The sequence below is a fragment of the Carettochelys insculpta genome, chromosome 14, assembly GCF_033958435.1.
Source record: "Carettochelys insculpta isolate YL-2023 chromosome 14, ASM3395843v1, whole genome shotgun sequence".
In the NCBI taxonomy this organism is placed as follows: domain Eukaryota; kingdom Metazoa; phylum Chordata; order Testudines; family Carettochelyidae; genus Carettochelys; species Carettochelys insculpta.
In genome coordinates this window covers 1,191,766-1,217,825 of record NC_134150.1, presented here as the reverse complement: position 1 = coordinate 1,217,825, position 26,060 = coordinate 1,191,766, and the positions used below count along the sequence as shown (strand labels likewise).

The window sequence follows — 26,060 nt, the reverse complement described above, 5'->3', positions numbered from 1 at the left end:
AGCTGGAGAAAAGAAGTGGTGGTGTCAGAACCCCAGAGAGGGCTGCAGCCTGACTATGGCACCGCTCAAGGGAACTGCAGGGACCAGATGGGCTCAGGGAGGGGGCAGGTAAAGCTGGAAGTGTACACGCTCGCTGGGAGGAAGGCGGGCGCCAGTCTGTGTACCACCCCCAGGGCTGCCGGTCCTGGGCCCTGGCAAGGCACAACAGCTCTGTGCACCAAGAGGGGGACTGAAGAGCTCGCAGTTAGCTGCACTCCCTGCCAAGCTCTGCCAGCACAGGGTCTCGTTGTCAGCAGATGGGCCCTGGCCAGTCCGCTCGGTGCCGGAGCTCAGTCAGCTTCTCCTGTGCATCTCCTGGGAGGTGCCTGGGCCATTCCTCCACTGGAAGAAGGGTTTCAGTCCCCGCCAAGGTCCTCTCCCGGTGACACTGGCAGGCCCCCTTCGTGGCAGGGGGAATGTGAGCGGCCCTGGCCCTGGCCCTGGCCGTGCTGGCAAGCAGCCAGTTGCCCTCTGACGGGCCTCCCTTTAGTGCTTCCACTTTCACCGCCCAGCCCTCGTCTCGGCCACACCTGACCCCCCACGCGAACAGCAGCCACAGGCCCAGCACTTAGGCTCTCCTCTTTAATCTGCTTCCTCCTCGAGGCAGTTCCCAACGCCGGCCGCCTCGCTTCAAAGTGCTATTTACACCACCCCACACTCCCGCCAAGTCTCTGCAGGCGTTTGCCCTGGAGTGGATGGGGGAGGTGACAGACACAGTGGCGGCTTCGCTCGCGTTCCTGGGGCAGCGGCAAGGTGGAGCTGGTGGGCCAGAGCAGCTCTGTGCCCCGGCTGGCTAGAAGCGCTTCATCTGACGGCGCTCTTGGCGGCGCTGCTTCCTCTCGTTTGGCTCCTGCGGGGCAGCTGCCGAGTCAGCCGTGAGCCAGGGGCCCAGGATGTTCACCCACAGGAGATAGAGAGCCCGGCCCGGAGCCTGCAGAGCACAGCAGAAGCAAACTCAGCTCCTATCCCCCACCAGCCTATGGCCAGAGCCTGCTTATCGCCATCCTGGCTCCAGTGTCTAAGCTCTCTCCTGGCCAGGTCTCACTTCCCAGACGCAGGCTCACCCCATGCCGGGGACACAGCTGAGAGCAAGACTCCATTTCATGCTCACTCAAGTCAGCCCCCTCCCCGTCGAGACTGCCGCCACGGGGGTCAGACACCAGGCCGCTCCGCCAACAAAGCCAGCCAGATGTGTACAACAAGTGCCTCCTGCCGCAGGGACCCACTGGTGACCAGTGTCGGTAACTGCCAGCCAGGGGGTTTCAGTCCAGCTGGGGCGGGGCGGGGCAGCCTGGTTTACTAACAGCTGGCTCTTGGCTGGAAAGGGCAGGTTAAGAACCAACAAAGCCAGCCAGATGTGTACAACAAGTGCCTCCTGCCGCAGGGACCCACTGGTGACCAGTGTCGGTAACTGCCAGCCAGGGGGTTTCAGTCCAGCTGGGGCGGGGCGGGGCAGCCTGGTTTACTAACCGCTGGCTCTCGGCTGGAAAGGGCAGGTTAAGAAATGCAATGGAAATACGGGGGAACCAGAGCAATTCACCACAGAACAATTTACTCACCACTGGCTGCTTTCAAGTCAAGATGGGCAGCTTCTGGGAAACCTGTTGGGGCAGGTCCCTGGCCACAGACCTTCCAAAGGTCCAATTGGGCCTTGGGCTCTAGGCCAGGGGGAAGGGCTGGATGGGTGAGTGAAACAAGGGTTGGAGGCCAAGACAGCCTGGAAGACTTACCAAGAGCCAAAAGCACCAGACGTAGAGGGAGAGGCAGCTGAGCACTTGCACTATGGCTGTCAGTAAGATCACATCCTTGAGGTGCCTGAGAGGGACAGGAGAGCAGCAGATTAATTTCCCCAGCCCAGAGCCTGTTTTCTGCACTGGCTATGTGGGGTCCCAACTCAGTGGTTAGCACTTCAGTTCTGCCGCCATTACAAAGCTCCTCAGCTCCGCTGGGGCCTTTCCCACAGCTGCTTTGGGCAGGAACAGTCCCACGCTCCGGCTCAGCCCGCCGGGGAGTGCAGTGTTCACCCCCTCGTTCCCACCTGTGAGCTCGGGCCCTTGGGGATTTACTGAAGTGGCCGAGGAGTTGAAGCAGCAGTGGGCTCCCCAGAGCCAGGCAGCAGCAGGCCTGGGAGAACGGGAGAAAATGCCATTGGGGCGGTGATGTATGAACTTTGGCCTGGGGCCTGCTCGCTCACAGCACCCCACGCCAGGAGAGGCATTAAAGATCGCTGCGCAGCTCCAGGCCCCAACAGGCCGCCCGGTACCCAGTTGTGCTCTCTGACCCCCAGCTCCTCCCTTGCCCTTTGGCTTACACCCAGTAGCAGAGGACAGATTTTCCCTGCCCTTGGCTGAGGGGAGTTGTGAGCATGCATAAAATCTGTACCCTCCCCATGGCTGCAGGGTCTTGGCCTTGGCCTGGTTGCCTGAAACACCTACATCAGAACCAAGGGAGGCCTAGTCAAAAGCGAAACTGAATGAAAAGGGAAGTCGGCTTTCTTCATGGGCCTGGGTTTCAGTGTCCGAGCGGAGCTGGGCAAGGCACCCTGCGCTTGGTATGGGGAACGACCAGGCACTTGTGTGCAGTCAGGAGCAAGGCCTTCCTCTCTGGCGTCTTCGCAGAGCCAGCCCCAGGCGCTCCGCGGGCTGGTAAGGGTCCTGCTCGCTGTCCCAGGTGAGACATTCTGGTTGTGCATCCATCCACTCTGTTCAGCTTGTCAGTCTCTGGGCAGGCGTGTGCGTGTGTCTTCAGGGCCCAGCACAGTGGGGTCCTGTTCTTGGGCCCGGGGAGCTTCCAGGAGAAAGAGAGGACGTGCGGGGGCAGAGCATCTGATCTGGGGTAGGTATCTGAGTGCGGGGGGCGGCAAGGTACACAAAGTGTGGCTCCTTCGCATGGTGCCCTCTGAGTTGCCATGGTGACCTGTCTCGGTGCCAGGCCACGGCAGGGATTTAACCCGTAGGCCCGGGCAGACAGCACTGCCGTGCTGTATATTCAGGCCCTCGTCTGACGGGTGGGCAAGGAACGACCCCTTTGAAATCACAGAAGGAACACTTTGCGGAAAACACTGGGTGGCAGAAGAGAACTCCAGCAGCAGGCCGGGGGCGGAGTCCCTGGCCAGAGGGCCTGCCGGCAGCACGGACCGTCGGAGTCCGGCTGATGTGTGGAAGCAAGAGATCGGCAATAGCAGAGCCATCCCCACCGGCAGGATGCGATTGCTGCCCCCGCTGTGCGACCCCTCCCCTTGCATGTGCAGGCATTGCAGCTGACCAAGGACCGTCCCAAAGCTTCTGTGCGAGAAAGGCCATGTGGAGGGAGGAGCCAGGCAAGGAGAGGCACAGCAAGAGAAAGAAACTGCTTTGGACTGGTGCAAGGGCCGTGTTCACTGCAGCTTCTTCCTGGAGCAAGGGTCCCGTGTATCACCATTGTCCCTTTTGCTTCTCTTTTGTCTTAATGTCCCTCTTCCTCTGCTTATGGAGCACTTGCCTCGACAAAGCTTGCTGGGGCTGTTGTGGGAAGCACCCTGTGCAGGATGGAGTGGTAGTGAGAAAACAGAACCCCCGATCTTTTCTGAAACCTCCCAGCACTGCAGGCAGCGGTCTGGCTGGGTACGGGTAGGCACTGGCTTACCCACATGGCGTAGTGCCTTGCAACAGAGCTGTGTGCTAGGGAGCGGCAGGGATTGCGCCGCTGTTGGTTGGTCTGGATTGCAAGTGCCTCCTGGGTCCGGAGCTCAGCTAGGCAGGATCCTTCCCCGTCCGAGTGCCTTGAGACCCCTTTGCCCGTGCAGGCCAGAGATTTCCCACTTGCCTGGCAGACTGCACGGCACTGACTGGAGTAACTTTGGTCTGAGAGGATGAAGAGTGGATGCAGAAAGAAGCTACTGCAGCAGAGCACACAGAAACGCTCACGTCACCACCGCTCCGTTCTGCCCCCAGCCCTTGTGTGCACAAGTCCTCTCTGGGGCGCACACTCAAGTGTTTCCAACCTTTCACTCAGCAGTGTTGCTGGGCAGGCTCGGAACAGAAGTGGGGGGTGCTAGGGCCAACGCGCCTGACTCCCGCCTGTTGGGTTTGCCACCCGCTGCACTTCCCGCTCACCTACCAGTCCTGTCCCGTATCACTTTTGCTGCAGCTAGCCAGATGCTGGCCGGACATTGCCTTTGGTGCAGCACTGACGTGAAATCCCCTCCAACCCTGGATCTCGGACGTCCCTCGAGAACGACGGAGCCTGTGGCGTAGGTGTTCGGAGCACTCGGGACATCTTGGGTTAGTGCCCTGCACTGGGGTGAGCTGCGCAGGCGTTGTGGTTGGTCCAGGGCTATTTCCAGGGGCTGGGTAGCTGAGGTGCCCAGGATGGCACTGCCTTGCGTGTCTGTGTGCCAGCCTGGTGTTTTAGTCTAGTACTTGGGGTTCAAGGTGAGTTGCATTTCTCTTCCCTGTGCAGCATTGCAACACGCAGCCACACAGAAGAAAATGGTGGTTGGTGTGAGCTGCCTTTCTGTGATCAGAGGTTCAGCTTCCTGCTGCCAACAGCTGTCTACGTTTGCATGTTACCGCAGTGGTTTTAGTAACAGAGAGATAGCTGTGCTAGTCTGTACACTATCAAAACAAGAAAAGCAGTCAAGTAGCACTTTAAAGACTAGCAAAATAGTTTATTAGGTGAGCTTTTGTGGGACAGACCCACTTCTTCAGACCACAGCCAGACCAGAACAGACTCGATATTTAAGGCACAGAGAACCAAAATCAGTAATCAAGGTGGACAAATCAGAAAAAAAAATACACTGAGTCTGTTCTGGTCTGTCCGTGGTCTGAAGAAGTGGGTCTGTCCCACAAAAGCTCATCACCTACTAAATTATTTTGTTAGTCTTTAAAGAGCTACTTGACTGCTTTTTCGGTGCTTTTGTGTATGGAAACTGCAGGGAGGAACCTGGCGTGGGGTCATGCGGCTAATGGGCATGTGGCCCCGGGGTTTGTTTGACCCTTTGTCTTAGCACAGCCGCTGTGTATGGAAACGGAGAATGTGTGACCTGTTGGCCAGGCCCTAGGCAAGTCACTATCCCAGCCCAGCTCACTTCCTGGTGGCAGATCTAGATGTTCTAGCAAGGAGGGGAGGTCAACCAGTGAAAACACAAGATTAGCAGGGGAAGAGACAGCGAGCCCTGTGGGGTGGTCATAAGAACAGCCAGACCGAAGGTCCATCCAGCACAGTCTCCTGCCTGCCGACAGCACCCACTGCCGGGTGCCCCAGACGGAGGGAACAGAGCAGGGACTCAGCGAGTGATCCCTCCCCTGTTCTGACACCCGGCAGCTGTGACCCCATCCCTACCCATCCTGCCTAAGAGCCGCTGATTGACCTGTCCTCCGTGAATGTATCTAGCCAGTTTAGTCTTCACCACATTCTCTGGCAGGGAGTTAGTGCCACAGGTTGACTGCGCGTTGCATGAAGAATTACTTCCTTTTTCTGGTTGCAGACTTGCTCCCTATTAATTTCACTGGGTGACCCCTAGTTCTCGTGTGAGGGGAACAAATACATCACTTTTCCATATTCGCTTTCTCCACACCAGCCACGAGGCTCTGCGAGGCTCCTTGCAGCACTCTCGGGGGTATGTGCTCAGGCAGCAGGCCCTGCTCACCTGGACTCGCCTGGGTGTGGACACTCACTCTGCCATCCCCTGCTCCATATTGAGGTCAATCCCCCCGTCCGAAAGGCTGCCGTCGGCCGCGAAAGACGCCTTTGCCATGGACCTCATGGAATGGTAACTGGCCCCGTAGATCACCACGCTGAGCACAAACACAGCCTGCGACAGGCAGAAACAGGTCAGCCAGGGAAGAGACCCCTATGCAGGGCCCCACCGTTGGGCAGCAGGGGCAGAGCCCCAAGCCAGTTATTGAGACTAACAGTGGGGATCAGTGGAGATGTCCATTACCCCAGACACAGGAGCTATGTGTTCAGGGAAACATGGGTTACGTACTGCCCACCAAAGCAACGCTGAGGGGTGAATGCCAAGCTCCACACTCACCCACCAGGAGATGTGGAGGTCACAGTTTGAACGTCACAAAAAGATCCCTCACCACCCCAGGCGAAGCAGGCGACGGGTGAAAAACTGAACAGATACCCCACCAGGCGCTACCTTCTCACCTCCTCCGCCGCGGCCGGGGAAGGGACAGAGATCAGGGACTCACCCAGGTCCAGAAGGAGGCTGTCGTGTAGAAGATCACCAGGTTCACAACTCCATAAATGGCCTGAAGACAAGGGAAATAATATCAGCGAGTGGAGGGAAGGAACGCAGACAGCACAGACAACTCTCCAGATATGTTATCATGAGAAACGGCCTGAGTCTCGAAGGACTCCTCACCCCTTTGCCTGTTCCTCCGAGATCTACTGGGGCCAGACAGGGAAGATGCAGAGACCACTGGGGTGTCAGAAAGCTGACGCTTGGAGCCAAGCAGTTTTCAGAGCCAGGCAAGCCACAAGCCAGCAGCGCAGAACTGTTAGTCTGATTAGAGACGAAAGCTTTAAAGCAAAGGAGTGTGCTGTGCTTTCCTGGCACCAGTTCTTAGCTCCTTCAAACCTTCCAGCCACTCCTGCCTTTAATGGATTCAATGGGCCAGTACATATAAGGCATTGTGGGGTTACACACTGTCCTTATGGGACTGTACATTTCCCTTACTGCCCAGGGAATAAAAATTCACATAAAGAATCTTCCCCACTCATGAGCTGTGAGAGTGCTGGGTGACAGATGGTGCCCTTCCCACCTTGCAGTCCAGGTGTGGGTCAGCTCTCCCCCAGCTAACCCATTCCTGGAAGTTAAAACCATCCCACCTCCGCTGAGAGAGAGGTGGGTCAGCTCTTCCCCCAGGTCGCTGGGGACACAGAAGGGCGCGTCCCTGCTCCCTCTGCAGTACTTAGGTGCAGAAGTTACGTGGGGCCATATGACCTTTTCAAGTCCATCCTGGCTGAAAAGCAGAAGGAATCCCATCTTCATTTTCCCCAACCCTTGGGTCCCTACCAGGATTTAGGGCCCCGCGAAAGGATAGTGCAGAATAGGCATTTGGGAGAGAAGGAGTTCTAGGCAGCAGTCACAGATAGGAATTCAAAGCCCTAGAAGACTGATGGAGAGAGGCTCAAACACTCACATTAGCACCCAGGATAATGCGCAAGTAGAATTTCAGAGTCTCCTTGTTCTCTTCAAAAATCTGCTTTTTGCCTTTGGTTCCCACCTTCCCCTTCGGCTAGAAAAAGAATGCCACTTATAATGCACACATCTTTTCACCCCCGCTCACCCCACAAACGCTCATCCAGAGCTCTTCCTACTTATACCCCGGCATGACCCACTGCCATCAATCCCAAAGGCAGTGCTGGGAGGCCTGGAGGAGTTAGATACAGCATTTGCTGCTTTGAGTGCGCAGGCACCAAATAACTGAGTGTTCCTTTTCTTATGGTGCTAGAGGGAAGAAAAAAGATCTCCCTTCAAGTTCACAGCCATCGCCGGGCGAATGCTCATAGACACGTAACGTTTGCAGGACTCTAGGGTTTTTTGTCTCAGCTGTTGCAGTTAGCTGTTAAGCTTAGGCCCCTGGCTTTGCTCCCATAATCTAGGAAGAATTGGTTTATGCTTCCATAGTAGTTTTCTTGGGGCTGGTATCTGTTCTGTGGGGTTTTGTTACTGGCACAGAAATCCTACTGGCTTCTTCCGCTCTTGTGTTTGTCAGCAGTCTGCACTTCTCTGCAGCTCCTCCAGTTAGAGGCTTTGTGGAGCACAGGTCAACCTGCTGGGCTTTAGGCAGTCTGTAGACAAACATTGTTTGTGCATTCTGCCTTGGCCTGTAATGTCCAAGCATTGCTGTATGCATCTGCCAGCTCCTCTGAAGGCCACCTGATGTGTGCGACAGCATCGCCCCCAGAGAGCAGTCTCTCTCCCCCTCGGTTATTCAGTCAGAGGCCTGGTTTGGAGAACAGTTCTGGAAGAGCAGGTCGAGCACTGCTGTCTACAGGCAGGTCAGAGCAAGGCTACATCTCTGCCACTCCCATTTCTTTCCTACAGGCCTCCACCTTGCACACTGTCTGTGACAGCCCTACTCTTGTTAGATAGGCAACTTTAAAAAATTCACATCAACTAAGTAAACGAAGATCACATTCTGCACTCACCCCCATGCCCCTCTCTCTGTTTGCTGTGAATTTACAATCACATCCCACCTTCCCCCCATCCCCTCAGCTTCGCTGCGCAACCCTCACAGAGAAATACCCTCCTGTCTCCCTTTCACGAGTACCCAGGCCGAGGGGCGAGGCCAGAACGTAGATGAATGAGGGTGTGTAGGGAGCACAGGCCAAGTCTGGAAGGGGCAACCAGGAGGCACAGGCCCTGGAAGGGGACTCAGGCCACTGGGGGGCTCAGGCCAAGCCTTAGGGGAGCTGTGGGGCCCCTCAGGCCAGGCCGTGGGGGAACAGGGTGGGGGTGTGGCTCAGGCCATGGGAGAGCTGGAGGGCCCTCAGGCCAGGGTTTGGGGAAACTAGGGGTGGGGGGTTCAGGTCAGGCCACTAGGGAGCTGGGGGCAGGGGCTCAGGTCAGGCTGTGGGAGAACAGGGTGGGGAGCTCAGGCCAGGCCTTGGGGGAAACGGGGGGCTCAGGCCAGGCCTTGGGGAGAACGGGGGGGGGCTCAGGCCGTGGGGGAGCTGAGGGGGCCTCAGGCCAGACCTTGGTGGGGAACAGGGTGGGGGCTCAGGCCAGGCCGTGGGAGGAACGGTGGGGGGGCCCCCCTCAGGCCAGGCCGTGCGGGGAGGGGGGGCTCAGGCCAGGCCGTGGGGGGAACGGGGAGGGGAGGGCTCAGGCCAGGCCGTGGGGGGGGACAACGGGGGGAGCCCCTCAGGCCAGGCCGTGCGGGGAGGCGGGGGGCTCAGGCCAGGCCGTGGGGGGAACGGGGAGTGGCGGGCTCAGGCCAGACCTTGGTGCGGGGAGGGGGGGGCTCAGGCCAGACCTTGGTGCGGGGAGGGGGGGGCTCAGGCCAGGCCGTGGGGGGAATGGGGGGGGCCCCTCAGGCCAGCCCGTGGGGGGGGAAAGGGGGGGGGCCCTCAGGCCAGGCCGTGCGGGGAGGGGGGGGGGCTCAGGCCAGGCCGTGCGGGGGGGGGGGGGCTCAGCCCCCCGGCGCGCGCCCTAACCCCTCACCGCCATAGCGGCTCCGGCTTCCCGGCAGCAGAGACACCAACTCAGCACGAGCCACTTCCGGCGCTAGTGTCGCGTCACCGGAACCGGAAGGTGCACGAGAGCGCGGAGGGCGGGGGGAGTGAAACAGACGAGGGAAGGCCTCTGCAGCGAACTACAGTTCCCAGCAGTCTCCGCGCCGTTGCCATGGTGAACCCGGAAGTTCCGGCGAAGGGAGGCGAGGCTTGTTGGGCAGGGGCGGGGAAGTGGTGTTGGGCACACCGAGGAGTTGGGTGCGGGACGGACGGACGGACGGACAGGCAGGCGGGGTGGGGGCAGTAAGACGGACGGACGGACGGACAGGCGGGGTGGGGGCAGTAGGACGGACGGACGGACGGACAGGCGGGGTGGGGGCAGTAGGACGGACGGACGGACGGACAGGCGGGGTGGGGGCAGTAGGACGGACGGACGGACCGGCAGGCGGGGTGGGGGCAGTAAGACGGACAGGCGGGGTGGGGGCAGTAAGACGGACGGACGGACGGACAGGCGGGGTGGGGGCAGTAAGACGGACAGGCGGGGTGGGGGCAGTAGGACGGACGGACGGACGGACAGGCGGGGTGGGGGCAGTAGGACGGACGGACGGACAGGCGGGGTGGGGGCAGTAGGACGGACGGACGGACGGACAGGCAGGGTGGGGGCAGTAGGACGGACGGACGGACCGGCAGGCGGGGTGGGGGCAGTAAGACGGACAGGCGGGGTGGGGGCAGTAAGACGGACGGACGGACGGACAGGCGGGGTGGGGGCAGTAAGACGGACAGGCGGGGTGGGGGCAGTAAGACGGACGGACGGACGGACAGGCGGGGTGGGGGCAGTAAGACGGACAGGCGGGGTGGGGGCAGTAGGACGGACGGACGGACAGGCGGGGTGGGGGCAGTAGGACGGACGGACGGACGGACAGGCAGGCGGGGTGGGGGCAGTAGGACGGACGGACGGACGGACAGGTGGGGTGGGGGCAGTAGGACGGACGGACAGGCAGGCGGGGTGGGGGCAGTAAGACGGACAGGCGGGGTGGGGGCAGTAGGACGGACGGACGGACGGACAGGCGGGGTGGGGGCAGTAAGACGGACAGGCGGGGTGGGGGCAGTAGGACGGACGGACGGACAGGCGGGGTGGGGGCAGTAGGACGGACAGGCGGGGTGGGGGCAGTAAGACGGACATATACAGGCTGCCGACTGGGGTCGCTCTGCTGACCTGCGGGGTGGCACCTCACTGTCCTGTGTGGCACCTAAGTGCTTGGCTTACAGGGAGCTCTTGCTGGGGTCAGTGGGTCAGACAGGCAGGTGGAGGTGGGAACAGCTTGGCGGGCGGATGGACGGGGGCGGCACCGTCAGGCAGACACATGGTTACAGGAAGTACGGAGAGGCAAGATGGGGGCTTGGCAGAGGGTTGGGTGTTGACAGCTCTCTGTGTGGACTGCAAAGGCTGAAGCGCTCACCGGGACGGACCAAGGGGAGCAGCAGGCCCTGAGCAGGAGCAGTCTGTGCTGTGGGTCCTGTGAAGGGGCAGATGCTGCTGCTGAGTGCTGGAGGCCAGCATGGAGTCGCGACCGCTCCCCGTGGAGGTAACACCCTCTGGTTGCTCAGCTGGATGGGGGACCCCATGACACTTCTCAGTCCTCAGTGTCTGAAGGTCACGAATTACATAAGTAGGAGTGGGATTCTGATGAGGACGATATTCCTGTGTTGCCTTGGGCCCCAGCGTGGAGGAAGGGCCCAGACTTAGTTACCTGCATGGGCTGCTAGAATGTAGCCTTTTGCCTCTGTCCCAAGGGTGGATCCTGCCCTCCAGGGACAGCCTCACTCCCCCAGCGCTGCTACTCCCTCGGGCTTACGAGAGTGGATCACACCTTTCCCACATGCCAGGCAAAGGTGTATGCACCTGTGGCCACAGTCTACTAGGAGAACACTCCAAGAGCGGTGCTGGAAGGAGTGTCTGCAGCCAACTGCTTGCCTTCCAGCTAAGCTGTTCCCTGGGAGAAGACAGTGTGAGAGCCTGCTGCAGGGCCCTCTCTGAGACCTGAAATCTCTATGAGTCACACACTGGCTGTGGACGAATGTTGTACAAAGTGAATCAGGAGGCGTTACATACCCCTTCCTGTCACACAGGAACCAAGTGAAATGGCCTGGCTGGAGGTTCAGCTCTCACCAAAGGCAGCACGTCTTCACACAGCATGCCGTCAGCCGGGGACTGGTGTGAAGGCCAATGCTAGAAATGGGTTTAAAAAGGCATTAGCTAAGTCCAGGGAGGAGGCGTTCAGCGATGGCTGTTAGCCAGGTGGGCAAGGACCCAACCCCATGCCCTGGCTGTCCCTGAACTGCCAGGAGCTGGGACAGGGGGTGGACCCCTGGAGAACTGTTCTGTTCTGCTGAGTTCCTCCGAAGCACCTGGCACCACAACAGCGGGCAATGCGCTAGATGGGCCATCAGTCTGAGGCAGTCTGGCCGTTGCTGAGCTTTGGTGGTTGTGGACGTGATGGGGGCATTACTGGGAGGACTTAGATGTAGGGGTTGGGAAACGCTCCGCTAGCTTCAGTTCTGCCCACCATGGGGGCTCGCCCTCTGCTCCTGACAGCACCCTCTCCCCACGGGGGAACTCAGCTCTGTCCTGCCCTGGAATGGAGTGATCGACAACGCCAGGCACGTCTGGAAGGCCCATCCTGCAAGGTGCTGCATGCCTCCTCCAGGATGCAAACATCTTCAGTTTCCTTTTGATGTCACTGACCAACTTGGACCAACTTGGACTTCAGTGGGAGCTGAGCGCTCAGCCCCCTGCAGGATGTGGCTCTGTCTCACGAGAGCCCTTCGGATCAGAAGAGTTGCATGCCTGTACAGGGCACCAAAGTTGTCCTGTGATGAGAGCGCTGCTGTGGAGACACCCTGGAGAGGGGTCATTAAGGATGCTGATAGGAGCAGCTAACGCATGATCAGAGTGCTGAGCAATAACGAGCACTAGGCTGGGGGAATAGCTTGCGTTCTCCAGACTGCATCTCTGCCTTTCTGCCCTGTTCTCCCTCAGCTGCCCTCTCTGCCTTCTTCTCAGACTGGGCCCCAGACTGCAGCCCTCTGTGGACTCAGCCCTTGTGGGTCTTCCCTGCTCTCACACCGACATGACGCCCGCGTCCAAGCGCAGCCTGAGAGATGAAGGGATTTGACAAGAGGAAGTCTGCATGCCCAGCTTCTTACCTGTGGGCGCAGGCTGTTGTCCTGAGCATCCCCTCCCCACCCACCTGCCCGCCGTAGACCCAGGCAGAGGCATTTCTTGGCAGTTTCCCGGGTACGGGCCAGCTGCACAGTTAGGGGAGCTGCAGTCGGGTGTTGGCAGGGCACTGGACCCTCCTGCTGGGGCCTGCCTGGGAGTCGCACGAGTGAACTCACTCAGCAGATGTGGGAGCACAGTAACCTCAGGGGCTCGTGCCTGGTGCAGAGCTCCGGAGGCTGCCTGGGGCATGTTCTGTAAGGTGCACGGCCCCTGGGGTGCACAGGGGTTAACTGCACTGCTCCGAGGGCAGAGCTGGGCCTCTTTGGGCTGGGACAGCAGACCAGCGTTGGGAGACCCGGAATGTGGCCTCTCTGACAGGAACATGGCAGGGGTGGTAGGAGGGGGTGAGAGCAGCCTTTGGAGCCTCAGCAGCTCCTTCCCAGGACTAACAAGGAGGTGACAGGGGGAGAGGACCCAGAATGGACCCCAGGGTAGTAAGGCTGCTTGGAGTGCTGGCTTAGCCAGGCTGGCCCAGGTCTTAACCTCCCCAGGCTGACACCCCGCCCTGCCTGGAGCCGCTGAGGGGCGCAAGGCCTGGCAGCACGTAGAGGTCTCGGAACCCGTCTGTGTCAGTGGGACTCCCTGGGCAGAGCTCGCAGTGTGATGCAGACGTGCTGGAGCATTGCATGGCCTTCCCTGGGGGGCTGGCACTCTGCGGGGTCCTTCCAAGGGCCTGCTTTAGGATCCAGGTCAGCAGGCAGCTCCAGGCCACGCAGGTGAGTAGGTTGTGTGGTAAGCAGGCCAGGCTGTTCATACCTAGCCAGGCGTTCCTAAGCACTCTGGGGCCTCTCCAGCCCTTCTTCTCGAGTCCCCAGGCTCTGGCCAAGGAAGGAAAACCCGGCTGCTGCAACTCAGCAACGACACTGTTTCTGCTGGAGCCAAACAAACTCAGGAGCCCCGTTGCCCTGGTCTCTGGTGATGAGTGTCCCACCTGGCCTGGCCTGCAGTGTGTGCGCTTGGCGAAAGGGGACAGGAAGGCACCAGCGCAAAGGAGGCTGGGAGCTGGACCTGCCAGCACGCGAGGCAGCGCTGGGCAGGGTCTCTGTGTGTGCCCAGCCAGTGTCCCAGCACTGATGCTCAAAGTGGGGAAAGGGACCCTCGTTTCGCCTCCCAACCACATGCAGAGCAGCCTGGGAGTGGGGCAGCGGCCTCCGAGGAGTGAAGAGAGGTGGGCTGCTGGCTCGGGCTAGCCAGCGACTCGTCTGTCGGCTCCGGCTTGCCGAGGGTGACAGGCTGGGCTCACGCTCTCCCGAAGCGGGCGGTGTGCGCCGAGCTTTGTTACCCGGTTGGTGCTGGCGGGGGGACGCTGGTGCCAGGATAGGGCACAGCCGGGACTTTTGCCTTCTGGCGGGGGGAGAGAGGCAGGCAAGGACTGTGGGGTACAGGCGGGAGCTGGCTGTTTCTGCTGAACACACCCAGCAGCTAGGTTGGCCTGGCGGGATTTCCGAGCTCACCCGCCCTCGGCCCGAGCGAGGTAGTTCGCAGCTCGGAGCCGGGCGGCTGTCGCAGCTTCGGGTACGCCGGGTTCTGGAAGGTCTCCTGGGCCTGTGTGAGCAGTGAGCTGTGCGGGTGCTGGCTGGCAGGGCCTGAGCGCGACAAAGGCCTCGCCACATGGCAGACAGCCGCACCTGGAAACAGGTGAGTTGGGCACTGCTGTCCTGCACACCCTGCTGCCCCAGCTGTGGTCCCTGCTTGTCCTGCTCAGGGCCCTTCCCCAGGCCTCTGCTCTTCTCCTCCCAGGTCATCGCCTACATCCTCAGCTTCTTGCCCCTGGCCGACAGGAAGGAGGCCTCCCTGGTGAATCGCACCTGGTACTTCGCAGCCCTGGACTCCCTGCGGCAGGTGAAGCCCCCAGCACGCGGAACGACCCTGCCCATTCCCCTGTGCCACAGTGCGAGCCCGTGTTAGCGGGATCCCCCTGCGGCCACTCACCGCTTCACCGTGCGGGACCTGTAAGGCCCCATCCTCAGGGCAGACCTTCCACCCGGCCCTTTCCTAGGACAAAGGACTCCAACTAGTGCCGAAAGCTCCAGGCCCTCTGCAGCCCCGGCACCGTCCCCCAGAGCCCCTCCCCGTGGGCCCGCGAGCAGCCGCTCAGCCCCGGCACCGTCCCCAGAGCCCCTCCCCGTGGGCCCGCGAGCAGCCGCTCAGCCCCGGCACCGTCCCCAGAGCCCCTCCCCATGGGCCCACGAGCAGCCGCTCAGCCCCGGCACCGTCCCCACAGCCCCTCCCCATGGGCCCACGATCAGCCGCTCAGCCCCGGCACCGTCCCCACAGCCCCTCCCCGTGGGCCCACGAGCAGCCGCTCAGCCCCGGCACCGTCCCCCACAGCCCCTCCCCATGGGCCCACGATCAGCCGCTCAGCCCCGGCACCGTCCCCACAGCCCCTCCCCGTGGGCCCACGAGCAGCCGCTCAGCCCCGGCACCGTCCCCACAGCCCCTCCCCGTGGGCCCGCGAGCAGCCGCTCAGCCCCGACACCGTCCCCCAGAGCCCCTCCCCGTGGGCCCACGAGCAGCCGCTCAGCCCCGGCACCGTCCCCAGAGCCCCTCCCCATGGGCCCACGAGCAGCCGCTCAGCCCCGGCACCGTCCCCACAGCCCCTCCCCGTGGGCCCACGAGCAGCCGCTCAGCCCCGGCACCGTCCCCACAGCCCCTCCCCGTGGGCCCACAAGCAGCCGCTCAGCCCCGACACCGTCCCCCAGAGCCCCTCCCCGTGGGCCCACGAGCAGCCGCTCAGCCCCGACACCGTCCCCCAGAGTCCCTCCCCGTGGGCCCACGAGCAGCCGCTCAGCCCCGGCACCGTCCCCACAGCCCCTCCCCGTGGGCCCACGAGCAGCCGCTCAGCCCCGACACCGTCCCCCAGAGTCCCTCCCCGTGGGCCCACGAGCAGCCGCTCAGCCCCGACACCGTCCCCCAGAGTCCCTCCCCGTGGGCCCACGAGCAGCCACTCAGCCCCGACACCGTCCCCCAGAGCCCCTCCCCGTGGGCCCACGAGCAGCCGCTCAGCCCCGGCACCGTCCCCCAGAGTCCCTCCCCGTGGGCCCACGAGCAGCCGCTCAGCCCCGACACCGTCCCCACAGCCCCTCCCCGTGGGCCCACGAGCAGCCGCTCAGCCCCGGCACCGTCCCCCAGAGTCCCTCCCCGTGGGCCCACGAGCAGCCGCTCAGCCCCGGCACCGTCCCCACAGCCCCTCCCCGTGGGCCCACGAGCAGCCGCTCAGCCCCGGCACCGTCCCCCAGAGTCCCTCCCCGTGGGCCCACGAGCAGCCGCTCAGCCCCGACACCGTCCCCCAGAGTCCCTCCCCGTGGGCCCACGAGCAGCCGCTCAGCCCCGACACCGTCCCCCAGAGCCCCTCCCCGTGGGCCCACGAGCAGCCGCTCAGCCCCGGCACCGTCCCCACAGCCCCTCCCCGTGGGCCCACGAGCAGCCGCTCAGCCCCGGCACCGTCCCCACAGCCCCTCCCCGTGGGCCCACGAGCAGCCGCTCAGCCCCGGCACCGTCCCCCAGAGTCCCTCCCCGTGGGCCCACGAACAGCCGCTCAGCCCCGGCACCGTCCCCCAGAGTCCCTCCCCGTGGGCCCACGAGCAGCCGCTCAGCCCCGGCACCGTCCCCCACAGCCCCTCCCCGTGGGCCCACGAGCAGCCGCTCAGCCCCGACACCGTCCCCCAGAGTCCCTCCCCGTGGGCCCACGAGCAGCCGCTCAGCCCCGACACCGTCCCCCAGAGCCCCTCCCCGTGGGCCCACGAGCAGCCGCTCAGCCCCGGCACCGTCCCCACAGCCCCTCCCCGTGGGCCCACGAGCAGCCGCTCAGCCCCGGCACCGTCCCCACAGCCCCTCCCCGTGGGCCCACGAGCAGCCGCTCAGCCCCGGCACCGTCCCCACAGCCCCTCCCCGTGGGCCCACGAGCAGCCGCTCAGCCCCGGCACCATCCCCCAGAGCCCCTCCCCGTGGGCCCGCGAGCAGCCGCTCAGCCCCGGCACCGTCCCCCAGAGCCCCTCCCCGTGGGCCCACGAGCAGCCGCTCAGCCCCGGCACCGTCCCCCACAGCCCCTCCCCGTGGGCCCACGAGCAGCCGCTCAGCCCCGACACCGTCCCCCAGAGCCCCTCCCCGCGGGCCCACGAGCAGCCGCTCAGCCCCGGCACCGTCCCCCAGAGCCCCTCCCCGTGGGCCCACGAGCAGCCGCTCAGCCCCGACACCGTCCCCCAGAGTCCCTCCCCGTGGGCCCACGAGCAGCCGCTCAGCCCCGACACCGTCCCCCAGAGCCCCTCCCCGTGGGCCCACGAGCAGCCGCTCAGCCCCGGCACCGTCCCCACAGCCCCTCCCCGTGGGCCCACGAGCAGCCGCTCAGCCCCGGCACCGTCCCCCAGAGTCCCTCCCCGTGGGCCCACGAGCAGCCGCTCAGCCCCGACACCGTCCCCCAGAGCCCCTCCCCGTGGGCCCACGAGCAGCCGCTCAGCCCCGGCACCGTCCCCCACAGCCCCTCCCCGTGGGCCCACGAGCAGCCGCTCAGCCCCGGCACCGTCCCCACAGCCCCTCCCCGTGGGCCCGCGAGCAGCCGCTCAGCCCCGGCACCGTCCCCACAGCCCCTCCCCGTGGGCCCACGAGCAGCCGCTCAGCCCCGGCACCGTCCCCAGAGTCCCTCCCCGTGGGCCCGCGAGCAGCCGCTCAGCCCCGGCACCGTCCCCCACAGCCCCTCCCCGTGGGCCCACGAGCAGCCGCTCAGCCCCGGCACCGTCCCCCAGAGCCCCTCCCCGTGGGCCCGCGAGCAGCCGCTCAGCCCCGGCACCGTCCCCAGAGCCCCTCCCCATGGGCCCACGAGCAGCCGCTCAGCCCCGGCACCGTCCCCACAGCCCCTCCCCGTGGGCCCACGAGCAGCCGCTCAGCCCCGGCACCGTCCCCACAGCCCCTCCCCGTGGGCCCACAAGCAGCCGCTCAGCCCCGACACCGTCCCCCAGAGCCCCTCCCCGTGGGCCCACGAGCAGCCGCTCAGCCCCGACACCGTCCCCCAGAGTCCCTCCCCGTGGGCCCACGAGCAGCCGCTCAGCCCCGGCACCGTCCCCACAGCCCCTCCCCGTGGGCCCACGAGCAGCCGCTCAGCCCCGACACCGTCCCCCAGAGTCCCTCCCCGTGGGCCCACGAGCAGCCGCTCAGCCCCGACACCGTCCCCCAGAGTCCCTCCCCGTGGGCCCACGAGCAGCCACTCAGCCCCGACACCGTCCCCCAGAGCCCCTCCCCGTGGGCCCACGAGCAGCCGCTCAGCCCCGGCACCGTCCCCCAGAGTCCCTCCCCGTGGGCCCACGAGCAGCCGCTCAGCCCCGACACCGTCCCCACAGCCCCTCCCCGTGGGCCCACGAGCAGCCGCTCAGCCCCGGCACCGTCCCCCAGAGTCCCTCCCCGTGGGCCCACGAGCAGCCGCTCAGCCCCGGCACCGTCCCCACAGCCCCTCCCCGTGGGCCCACGAGCAGCCGCTCAGCCCCGGCACCGTCCCCCAGAGTCCCTCCCCGTGGGCCCACGAGCAGCCGCTCAGCCCCGACACCGTCCCCCAGAGTCCCTCCCCGTGGGCCCACGAGCAGCCGCTCAGCCCCGACACCGTCCCCCAGAGCCCCTCCCCGTGGGCCCACGAGCAGCCGCTCAGCCCCGGCACCGTCCCCACAGCCCCTCCCCGTGGGCCCACGAGCAGCCGCTCAGCCCCGGCACCGTCCCCACAGCCCCTCCCCGTGGGCCCACGAGCAGCCGCTCAGCCCCGGCACCGTCCCCCAGAGTCCCTCCCCGTGGGCCCACGAACAGCCGCTCAGCCCCGGCACCGTCCCCCAGAGTCCCTCCCCGTGGGCCCACGAGCAGCCGCTCAGCCCCGGCACCGTCCCCCACAGCCCCTCCCCGTGGGCCCACGAGCAGCCGCTCAGCCCCGACACCGTCCCCCAGAGTCCCTCCCCGTGGGCCCACGAGCAGCCGCTCAGCCCCGACACCGTCCCCCAGAGCCCCTCCCCGTGGGCCCACGAGCAGCCGCTCAGCCCCGGCACCGTCCCCACAGCCCCTCCCCGTGGGCCCACGAGCAGCCGCTCAGCCCCGGCACCGTCCCCACAGCCCCTCCCCGTGGGCCCACGAGCAGCCGCTCAGCCCCGGCACCGTCCCCACAGCCCCTCCCCGTGGGCCCACGAGCAGCCGCTCAGCCCCGGCACCATCCCCCAGAGCCCCTCCCCGTGGGCCCGCGAGCAGCCGCTCAGCCCCGGCACCGTCCCCCAGAGCCCCTCCCCGTGGGCCCACGAGCAGCCGCTCAGCCCCGGCACCGTCCCCCACAGCCCCTCCCCGTGGGCCCACGAGCAGCCGCTCAGCCCCGACACCGTCCCCCAGAGCCCCTCCCCGCGGGCCCACGAGCAGCCGCTCAGCCCCGGCACCGTCCCCCAGAGCCCCTCCCCGTGGGCCCACGAGCAGCCGCTCAGCCCCGACACCGTCCCCCAGAGTCCCTCCCCGTGGGCCCACGAGCAGCCGCTCAGCCCCGACACCGTCCCCCAGAGCCCCTCCCCGTGGGCCCACGAGCAGCCGCTCAGCCCCGGCACCGTCCCCACAGCCCCTCCCCGTGGGCCCACGAGCAGCCGCTCAGCCCCGGCACCGTCCCCCAGAGTCCCTCCCCGTGGGCCCACGAGCAGCCGCTCAGCCCCGACACCGTCCCCCAGAGCCCCTCCCCGTGGGCCCACGAGCAGCCGCTCAGCCCCGGCACCGTCCCCCACAGCCCCTCCCCGTGGGCCCACGAGCAGCCGCTCAGCCCCGGCACCGTCCCCACAGCCCCTCCCCGTGGGCCCGCGAGCAGCCGCTCAGCCCCGGCACCGTCCCCACAGCCCCTCCCCGTGGGCCCGCGAGCAGCCGCTCAGCCCCGGCACCGTCCCCACAGCCCCTCCCCGTGGACCCGCGAGCAGCCGCTCAGCCCCGGCACCGTCCCCACAGCCCCTCCCCGTGGACCCGCGAGCAGCCGCTCAGCCCCGGCACCGTCCCCCACAGCCCCTCCCCGTGGGCCCGCGAGCAGCCGCTCAGCCCCGGCACCGTCCCCCACAGCCCCTCCCCGTGGGCCCGCGAGCAGCCGCTCAGCCCCGGCACCGTCCCCCACAGCCCCTCCCCGTGGGCCCGCGAGCAGCCGCTCAGCCCGGGCACCGTCCCCCAGAGTCCCTCCCCGTGGGCCCACGAGCAGCCGCTCAGCCCCGGCACCGTCCCCACAGCCCCTCCCCGTGGGCCCGCGAGCAGCCGCTCAGCCCCAGCACCGTCCCCAAATCCCCTCCCCGTGGGCCCACGAGCAGCCGCTCAGCCCCGGCACCGTCCCCACAGCCCCTCCCCGTGGGCGCCGTGTGGCTGCAGCTGTGTGAGGAACTCTGCTCTTGGGTGGGCAGGGGCGTTAGGAACCAGGCAGAGCCATGGGGCGGGTGGTGCAGAGCTTGAGAGAAGGCTGAGCTCCCCTGCCGCTGCTGGCTCCTCTGTCCGGCTCCCGGGCCTAGCAGCAGGTGTGAGCCACCTTTTCTGTCAGCCCTTCCCACGGCGGGGGATGTCCATGCTGTGCCCTGGGTTGGGTTGGCTGCAAGGGGGACTGGGCGGGGGGTGTCCATGCTCAGCCCTGGGCTGGGTTACCTGCAAGGGGGACTGGATGGGGGGGTGCCCATGCTGTGCCCTGGGTTGGGTTGGCTGCAAGGGGGACTGGGCAGGGGGTGTCCATGCTCAGCCCTGGGTTGGGTTAGCTGCAAGGGGGGCTGGGTGTGGGGTGTCCATGCTGTGCTCTGGGTTGGGTTTGCTGCAAGGGGGACTGGGCTGGGGGTGTCCATGCGCTCCCCTGAGTTGGGTTAGCTGCAAGTGGGGCTGGGCGGGGTGTGTCCATGCTGTGCCCTAGGTTGGGTTTGCTGCAAGGGGGGACTGGGTGGGGTGTGCCCAGGCTTGGCCCTGGGTTGGGTTAGCTGCAAGGGGGGCTGGGTGTGGGGTGTCCATGCGCTCCCCTGGGTTGGGTTAGCTGCAAGGGGGGACTGGGTGGGGTGTGCCCAGGCTTGGCCCTGGGTTGGGTTAGCTGCAAGGGGGGCTGGGTGTGGGGTGTCCATGTGCTCCCCTGGGTTGCGTTAGCTGCGAGGGGGGTTGGGCGGGGGATGCTCATGTTCTGCCCTGGGTTGGGTTAGCTGCAAGGGGGACTGGGCTCTGCTCCAGGTTGGTGAGGTGTGGGGATGGGATGAGGGTTTCTGTGTTGGGCCCCCCAGTGGTGAGCTGGGGAGTGAGAGTCTGGGCCCGGGCTGGGTTAGTTGGGGGGGTTTGTCTGTGCTGAGCCCCCCAGTGGTGAGCGGGGGGCGGCAGGCTGGGTCTGGGTTGGTGACAGTAGCAGAGAGGCGTGAGACCTCACAGTTCTGGCGGAGTAGCACGTCCAGTGTGCGGTCCCAAGTGGCGTCACGACGCTGAAAGGAGTTTGTTGGGGGGCAGGCCTCAGGCAGTGGCCAGGCTTGTTCTCCCAGTGTCGCGCCCTGGGCTCTGCTTCCCATGCACCAGCTCAGTCTGCCCCACGCAGGGGCCTCGGGCCCCTCCAGTCCTGTCTGCAGCACTTCTCCCCTCCTGGGAGCCCTGCCTCCAGCCGGGGCCAGGGCCAGAGTCCCCTCCCCAGGGCTGTGCTTGCAGCCAGGGCCTCTCTCCGCTGTGGTTCTAGGAGAACGTGGTGTACGACATCCCAGCCTCCTCGGCCTCCCTGCCTGTCATTGAGAGCCTAGCCCGACGGCACCCGAGCTGCGTCCGCCTGGCCAACCTGGACAGCTCCTCTGTCTCCAGGGCCGTGATCCAGGCCGTCTCCTCTCACCTGGGGCCCCACCTGCGCAGCATGTGTCTGCGCGGGAGCAGCCTGCCCGAGTCGGCCTTCCTGCCCCTCCTCCTGGCCTGCCCTTGCCTCTCCTCGCTGGACCTGGGCGGCTGCAACAGCCTCTTCATGGCCGGGACGCTGCTCGCCGAGCCCGAGGCCGTGAGCCAAGTCCAGCGAGCGCTGACCGGCCTCCAGGAGCTGGAGCTGGCTGGCCTGCGCCACCTCTCGGACCTCAGCTTCAATCGGCTCACAGGCTTCATGCCGCGCCTGGCCAGGCTCTCGCTCGCGCGCTGCCACCTCACCTTCCAGTTTGAGCCCTGCGGGGGTCCCAGCAGCACCAGCTCCTCTGCGCTGCTGTCCTTCCACAACCTCCTGCGCTTCCTGCAGGAGCGGGCCGGCAGCCTGCGGGCCTTGGACCTGAGCGGCACTGGCCTCAGCCCACGGGCGCTGGGGTCCCTGGTGCAGCTGGAGGGGCTGTGCCTCCGGGAGCTGGTGCTGCAGCACTGCAAGGAGCTCTCCAGCGAGGCCATCGGGCTCCTCTGTGCACACCAGCCTCACCTGACCCTGCTGGACCTCACGGGGTGCTCGGAGCTGTCCGACCGGGCCGTCCTGGCTGTGTCAAGGGGCCTGCGCTCCCTGCGGAGCCTGCACCTGGGGAAGCTGCCCCGGCTGACAGACAGGGCATTCCAGCACGTGGCAGAGCTCTGCAGCCTGCGGAGCCTGGATGTGGCCGAGTGCAGCCTGGTGAGCGGCAGCGAGCTCGTGCAAGCGTGCTGCTCCCGCGACCGGCAGCCTCGCCTGACCTCCCTCAGCCTCGCCTGCTGCTCTCTGCTCCAAGTAAGTCCCCCGGCTTGCTGCTGGCACAGCTGCTCCCCCGCCTGCTCCACACAGCTCTGCCTTCCCCCTCTTCTGCCTTCTCCCAGGACCGCTCTGTCCTCTCGCTGGCCAGGTCCCTCGGCGGCTCTCTGCAGGCATTAGACCTCTCCTCCTGCTGCTCCATCTCCCGCGCCAGCGTCTGGGCGATCTCCACCCACCTCCCCCAGCTGACTGTCCTGCGCCTGGCCTGGTGCAAGGAGGTGACAGACGGGGGCCTTCTAGGCACAGAGGAGGCCGGAGAGGTGAGCGCCTGCTCTGGAGCCCAGCTGCTGCCTGAGGAGCGAAAGCTGAGGGCTGGAGTGGGTGAACACGATGCTCAGCAATGCGTGGGGGTGGGGGCCGGGGCTGCCCAGCCCCAGCTCAGTGCGTGGACTGGGACTGGGGGCTGGCCCTCCTCTCTGGGCAGCAGGGCAGGGCCCCGGCTTGGTGGAGGGCAGGCCGAGCACCCACCAGGCTCTGCTCTGGGTAACTTTGGTGCCTTCTCTTGGCAGAAGGGCTCCAGGCTAAATTCAGCCAGAGCTTCGGTAATGTGGGATTCTTCTTGCACCCAGAGCCCCAGTGATGCCTCCTGGAGTGAGACCGAGGGGCGGCCCCGGGCCTCCCTGCAGGCACTCCGGCAGCTGCAAGAGCTGGACCTCACAGCCTGCAGCAACCTGACAGATGCCAGCGTGGCCAAGGTAGGGCTGCCGGGAGGCGGGAGGCAGCCTGTGGTGCTGGGACCGCTGGCTGGCTGGGTTAGACGCTGCCCTGCCTGTAGAAAGCAACCCCTTCCTAGTTCCATCCATGGGGGGTATGAATTTTGTTGTGTGGCCTGAGGCAATGTGCACCACCCACCAAAACACAGCCTGAGGGCGCCATGCTAATCAGTGTGCTTCCGTCCCTCTGGCACCTAGGTCATCCGCTTCCCTGCCCTGAGGCGCCTGTCCCTCAGCCTGCTGCCCGAGCTCACCGATGCCAGCCTGGGGGCTGTGGCCAGGGCTTGCCCCAGCCTGGAGCAGCTGTCCCTGAGTCACTGCAGGAAGCTGACTGATCAGGGCTTCATGGAAGCTTCCAGCTCTCTGCACAGGCTCCAGCACCTCGTTGTTTCTGGCTGCAGCCAGCTCACCAGCCAGTAAGTAGCTTGAGGCCTTCCTAAGGCTGGCTTGGGCAGGGCCCGGCCTGGCCCGGGAGAAGAGCCCTGACTTAGAATCATAGAAGAGTAGGACTGGAAGGGACCTCGAGAGGCCATGGAGTCCAGCCCCCTGCCCCCATGGCAGGACCAAGCACTTTCTAGACCATCCCTGAAAGCCACCTATCTAACCTCTTCTTAAATAGCTCCAGTGATGGAGATTCTACCACCTCCCTTGGCAATTCGTTCCAGTGTTTGATCACCCTGACAGTTAGGAACTTTTTCCTAATGTCCAACCTGAACCTCCCCTGCTGCAATTTCAGTCCATTGCCTCTTGTTCTATCCTCAGAGGCAAGGAGGAACAAGTTCCCTCCCTCTACCTTATGACACCCTTTTAGATACCTGAAAACTGCTATCATGTCCCCCCTCAATCTTCTCTTTTCCAAACTAAACAAGCCCAATTCTTTCAGCCTTTCTTCATAGGTCATGTTCTCTAGACCTTTGATCATTCTCGTTGCTCTCCTCTGGACCCTCTCCAATTTCTCCACATCCTTCCTGAACTGCGGTGCCCAGAACTGGACACAATACTCCAGCTGAGGCCTAACCAGCGCAGAGTAGAGCGGGAGAACGATTTCTTGTGTCTTGTTCACAACACACCTGTTAATGCATCCTAGAATCATGTTTGCTTTTTTTGCAACAGCATCACACTGTTGACTCATATTTAGCTTGTGGTCCACTATAACCCCCAGATCCCTTTCTGCTGTACTCATTCCTAGGCAGTCCTTTCCCATTCTGTACGTGTGACACTGATTGTTCCTTCCTAAGTGGAGCACTTTGCATTTGTCCTTATTAAACTTCATCCTGTTTACCTCAGCCCATTTCTCCAGTTTATCCAGATCATTTTGAATTATGACCCTCTCCTTCAAAGAAGTTGCAACCCCTCCCAGCTTGGTATCATCTGCAAATTTAATGAGTGTACTTTCTATGTCAATATCTGAATTGTTAATGAAGATATTGAACAGAACCGGTCCTAAAACAGACCCCTGTGGAACCCCACTAGTTATACCTTTCCAGCAGGATTGAAAACCATTAATAACGACTCTCTGGGTACGGTTATCCAGCCAGTTGTTCACCCACCTTATAGTAGCCCCATCTAAGTTGTATTTGTGTAGTTTATTGATAAGTATATTATGTGAGACCGTGTCAAATGCTTTACTGAAGTCTAGGTATACCACATCCACCGCTTCTCCCTTATCCACAAGGCTCGTTATTCTATCAAAGAAAGCTGTTAAATTGGTTTGATAGGATCTGTTTTTAACAAAACCGTGCTGGCTGTTCCCTATCACCTTACCACCTCCCAACTGCTTGCAGATGATTTCTTTAATGACCTGCTCCATTATCTTTCCTGGCACAGAAGTTAAGCTGACTGGCCTGTAGTTTCCCGGGTTATTCTTGTTCCCCTTTTTATAAATGGGTACTATATTTGCCCTTTTCCAGTCTTCTGGAGTCTCTCCCGTCTCCCACGATTTACCAAAAATGATTGCTAAAGGCTCAGAGACCTTCTATCAGCTCCTTGAGGATTCTAGGATGCATTTCATCAGGCCCTGGTGATTTGCAGACATCTAAATTTTTCTAAGTAAATTTTAATTTGTTCTTTTCTTATTTCAACTTCTAAGCCTCCCCCTTTTTCACTAGCATTCTCTGTGTTAGGCATTCCTTCAGATTTCTCAGTGAAGACCGAAACAAAGAAATCATTAAACATCTCTGCCATTTCCAAATTCCCTGTCACTGTTTCTCCCTCCTCACTGACCAATGGCCCTACCCTCTCCTTGGTCTTCCTTTTGTTACCAATGTATTTGTAAAAAGCCTTCTTGTTTCCCGTTATGCTTGTAGCTAGTTTGAGCTCATTTTGTGCCCCTTGCAGGACACTGACAGCCATCGGCAGGGCGTGCGGCCAGCTGAAGAGCCTGGACGTCTCCATGTGCCAGGGGATCAGCATGGCTGACGTTGAGCTCTTCCAGGCCCGAAGCTCGCTGCAGCAGGTCCAGTCCCGCTTCGTGGGGGGAGCAGACCTGTCCTTCACACTCTGAGGGGCCCAGTCCCGCTGGTTGCTGCTGCTCTCTTCCTGACACACCCACTCCGGGGGCCTGGGCTGGGGCCAGACGTCCTCCTTACCCCCCCAGGCCCCCAGCCAAAGAGGGCTGGTGTCCAAGAACCCCTGTGCCCAGGCCAGGCCCTGAGCTCCTGCGGCAGGGCCAGTCAGCACGCTCCCTGCAGGAGACGAGGGGAGGCTGGGCTAATGGCCCCTTTTGTCCTGGCCCTGGGCTGGGCCCCACGGGACTGCGGCTGAGACCCTGCTTGGGGGCGAGGATGGGCAGGAGCAGCAGCTGGTGTGAGCCATGGGCAGTGAGCCAGAGGCCAGCCCCTCAGAAGTCAGCCTGCGCTGCAAAGGGCTGGGGGTCGCCCCTGCCCGATGCTGCCCGCTCCGCAGCAGCAGAGGGCTGGCGCCTTGCCTGCGCCGGTGTGGGGGTCTCACCTGCTCTCCTGCAGCAGGATGTGGTGCGGTGCTCAGCCTGTGCCCCCAGGGGGGCTCTCGCTAGCCCAGGGCAGAGTGCCCTCCTCTCCGTCACACCCTGCCCCTGCCGTGCCGTGCACGGGGGACCCCGCCTCCAGCTGCCTCAGCCCTGCAAGAGCTGCTCCTCCAATAAAGGCCTGTCTGTCATGACCCACTGAGCCTGTGGTGGTGTGCAAAGCAGGGGCTGGGTTCTGCGCCC

The 26,060-nt window shown here is 64.0% G+C and overlaps 2 protein-coding genes across 4 annotated transcripts; one reads left to right on the top strand and one right to left on the bottom strand.

The window, feature by feature from the left end:
- Positions 1–607: 607 nt before the first annotated feature.
- Positions 608–9,272, bottom strand: TMEM208 (transmembrane protein 208). Of its 2 annotated transcripts, XM_075008619.1 has the most exons (6): positions 9,200–9,272; positions 7,173–7,268; positions 6,219–6,278; positions 5,697–5,833; positions 1,770–1,854; positions 608–970 (listed from the first exon to the last, which is right to left on the bottom strand). In XM_075008619.1, the coding sequence occupies exons 1-6, from the start codon at positions 9,203–9,205 to the stop codon at positions 833–835; spliced, it is 522 nt and encodes a 173-aa protein (XP_074864720.1). In that variant the 5' UTR covers positions 9,206–9,272; the 3' UTR covers positions 608–832. The 2 variants fall into 2 exon arrangements, with proteins under 2 accessions (XP_074864720.1, XP_074864721.1); XM_075008620.1 differs by lacking the exon at positions 7,173–7,268 and having other exon boundaries at positions 9,200–9,244.
- Positions 9,273–10,385: 1,113 nt separating this feature from the next.
- LOC142020746 (uncharacterized) lies at positions 10,386–26,011 on the top strand. Of its 2 annotated transcripts, none has more exons than XM_075008890.1 (7): positions 10,386–10,796; positions 14,234–14,335; positions 21,156–22,139; positions 22,226–22,420; positions 22,730–22,855; positions 23,072–23,289; positions 25,211–26,011. In XM_075008890.1, the coding sequence occupies exons 1-7, from the start codon at positions 10,770–10,772 to the stop codon at positions 25,374–25,376; spliced, it is 1,818 nt and encodes a 605-aa protein (XP_074864991.1). In that variant the 5' UTR covers positions 10,386–10,769; the 3' UTR covers positions 25,377–26,011. The 2 variants fall into 2 exon arrangements, with proteins under 2 accessions (XP_074864991.1, XP_074864992.1); XM_075008891.1 differs by lacking the exon at positions 10,386–10,796 and adding an exon at positions 10,930–14,131.
- Positions 26,012–26,060: the final 49 nt, after the last annotated feature.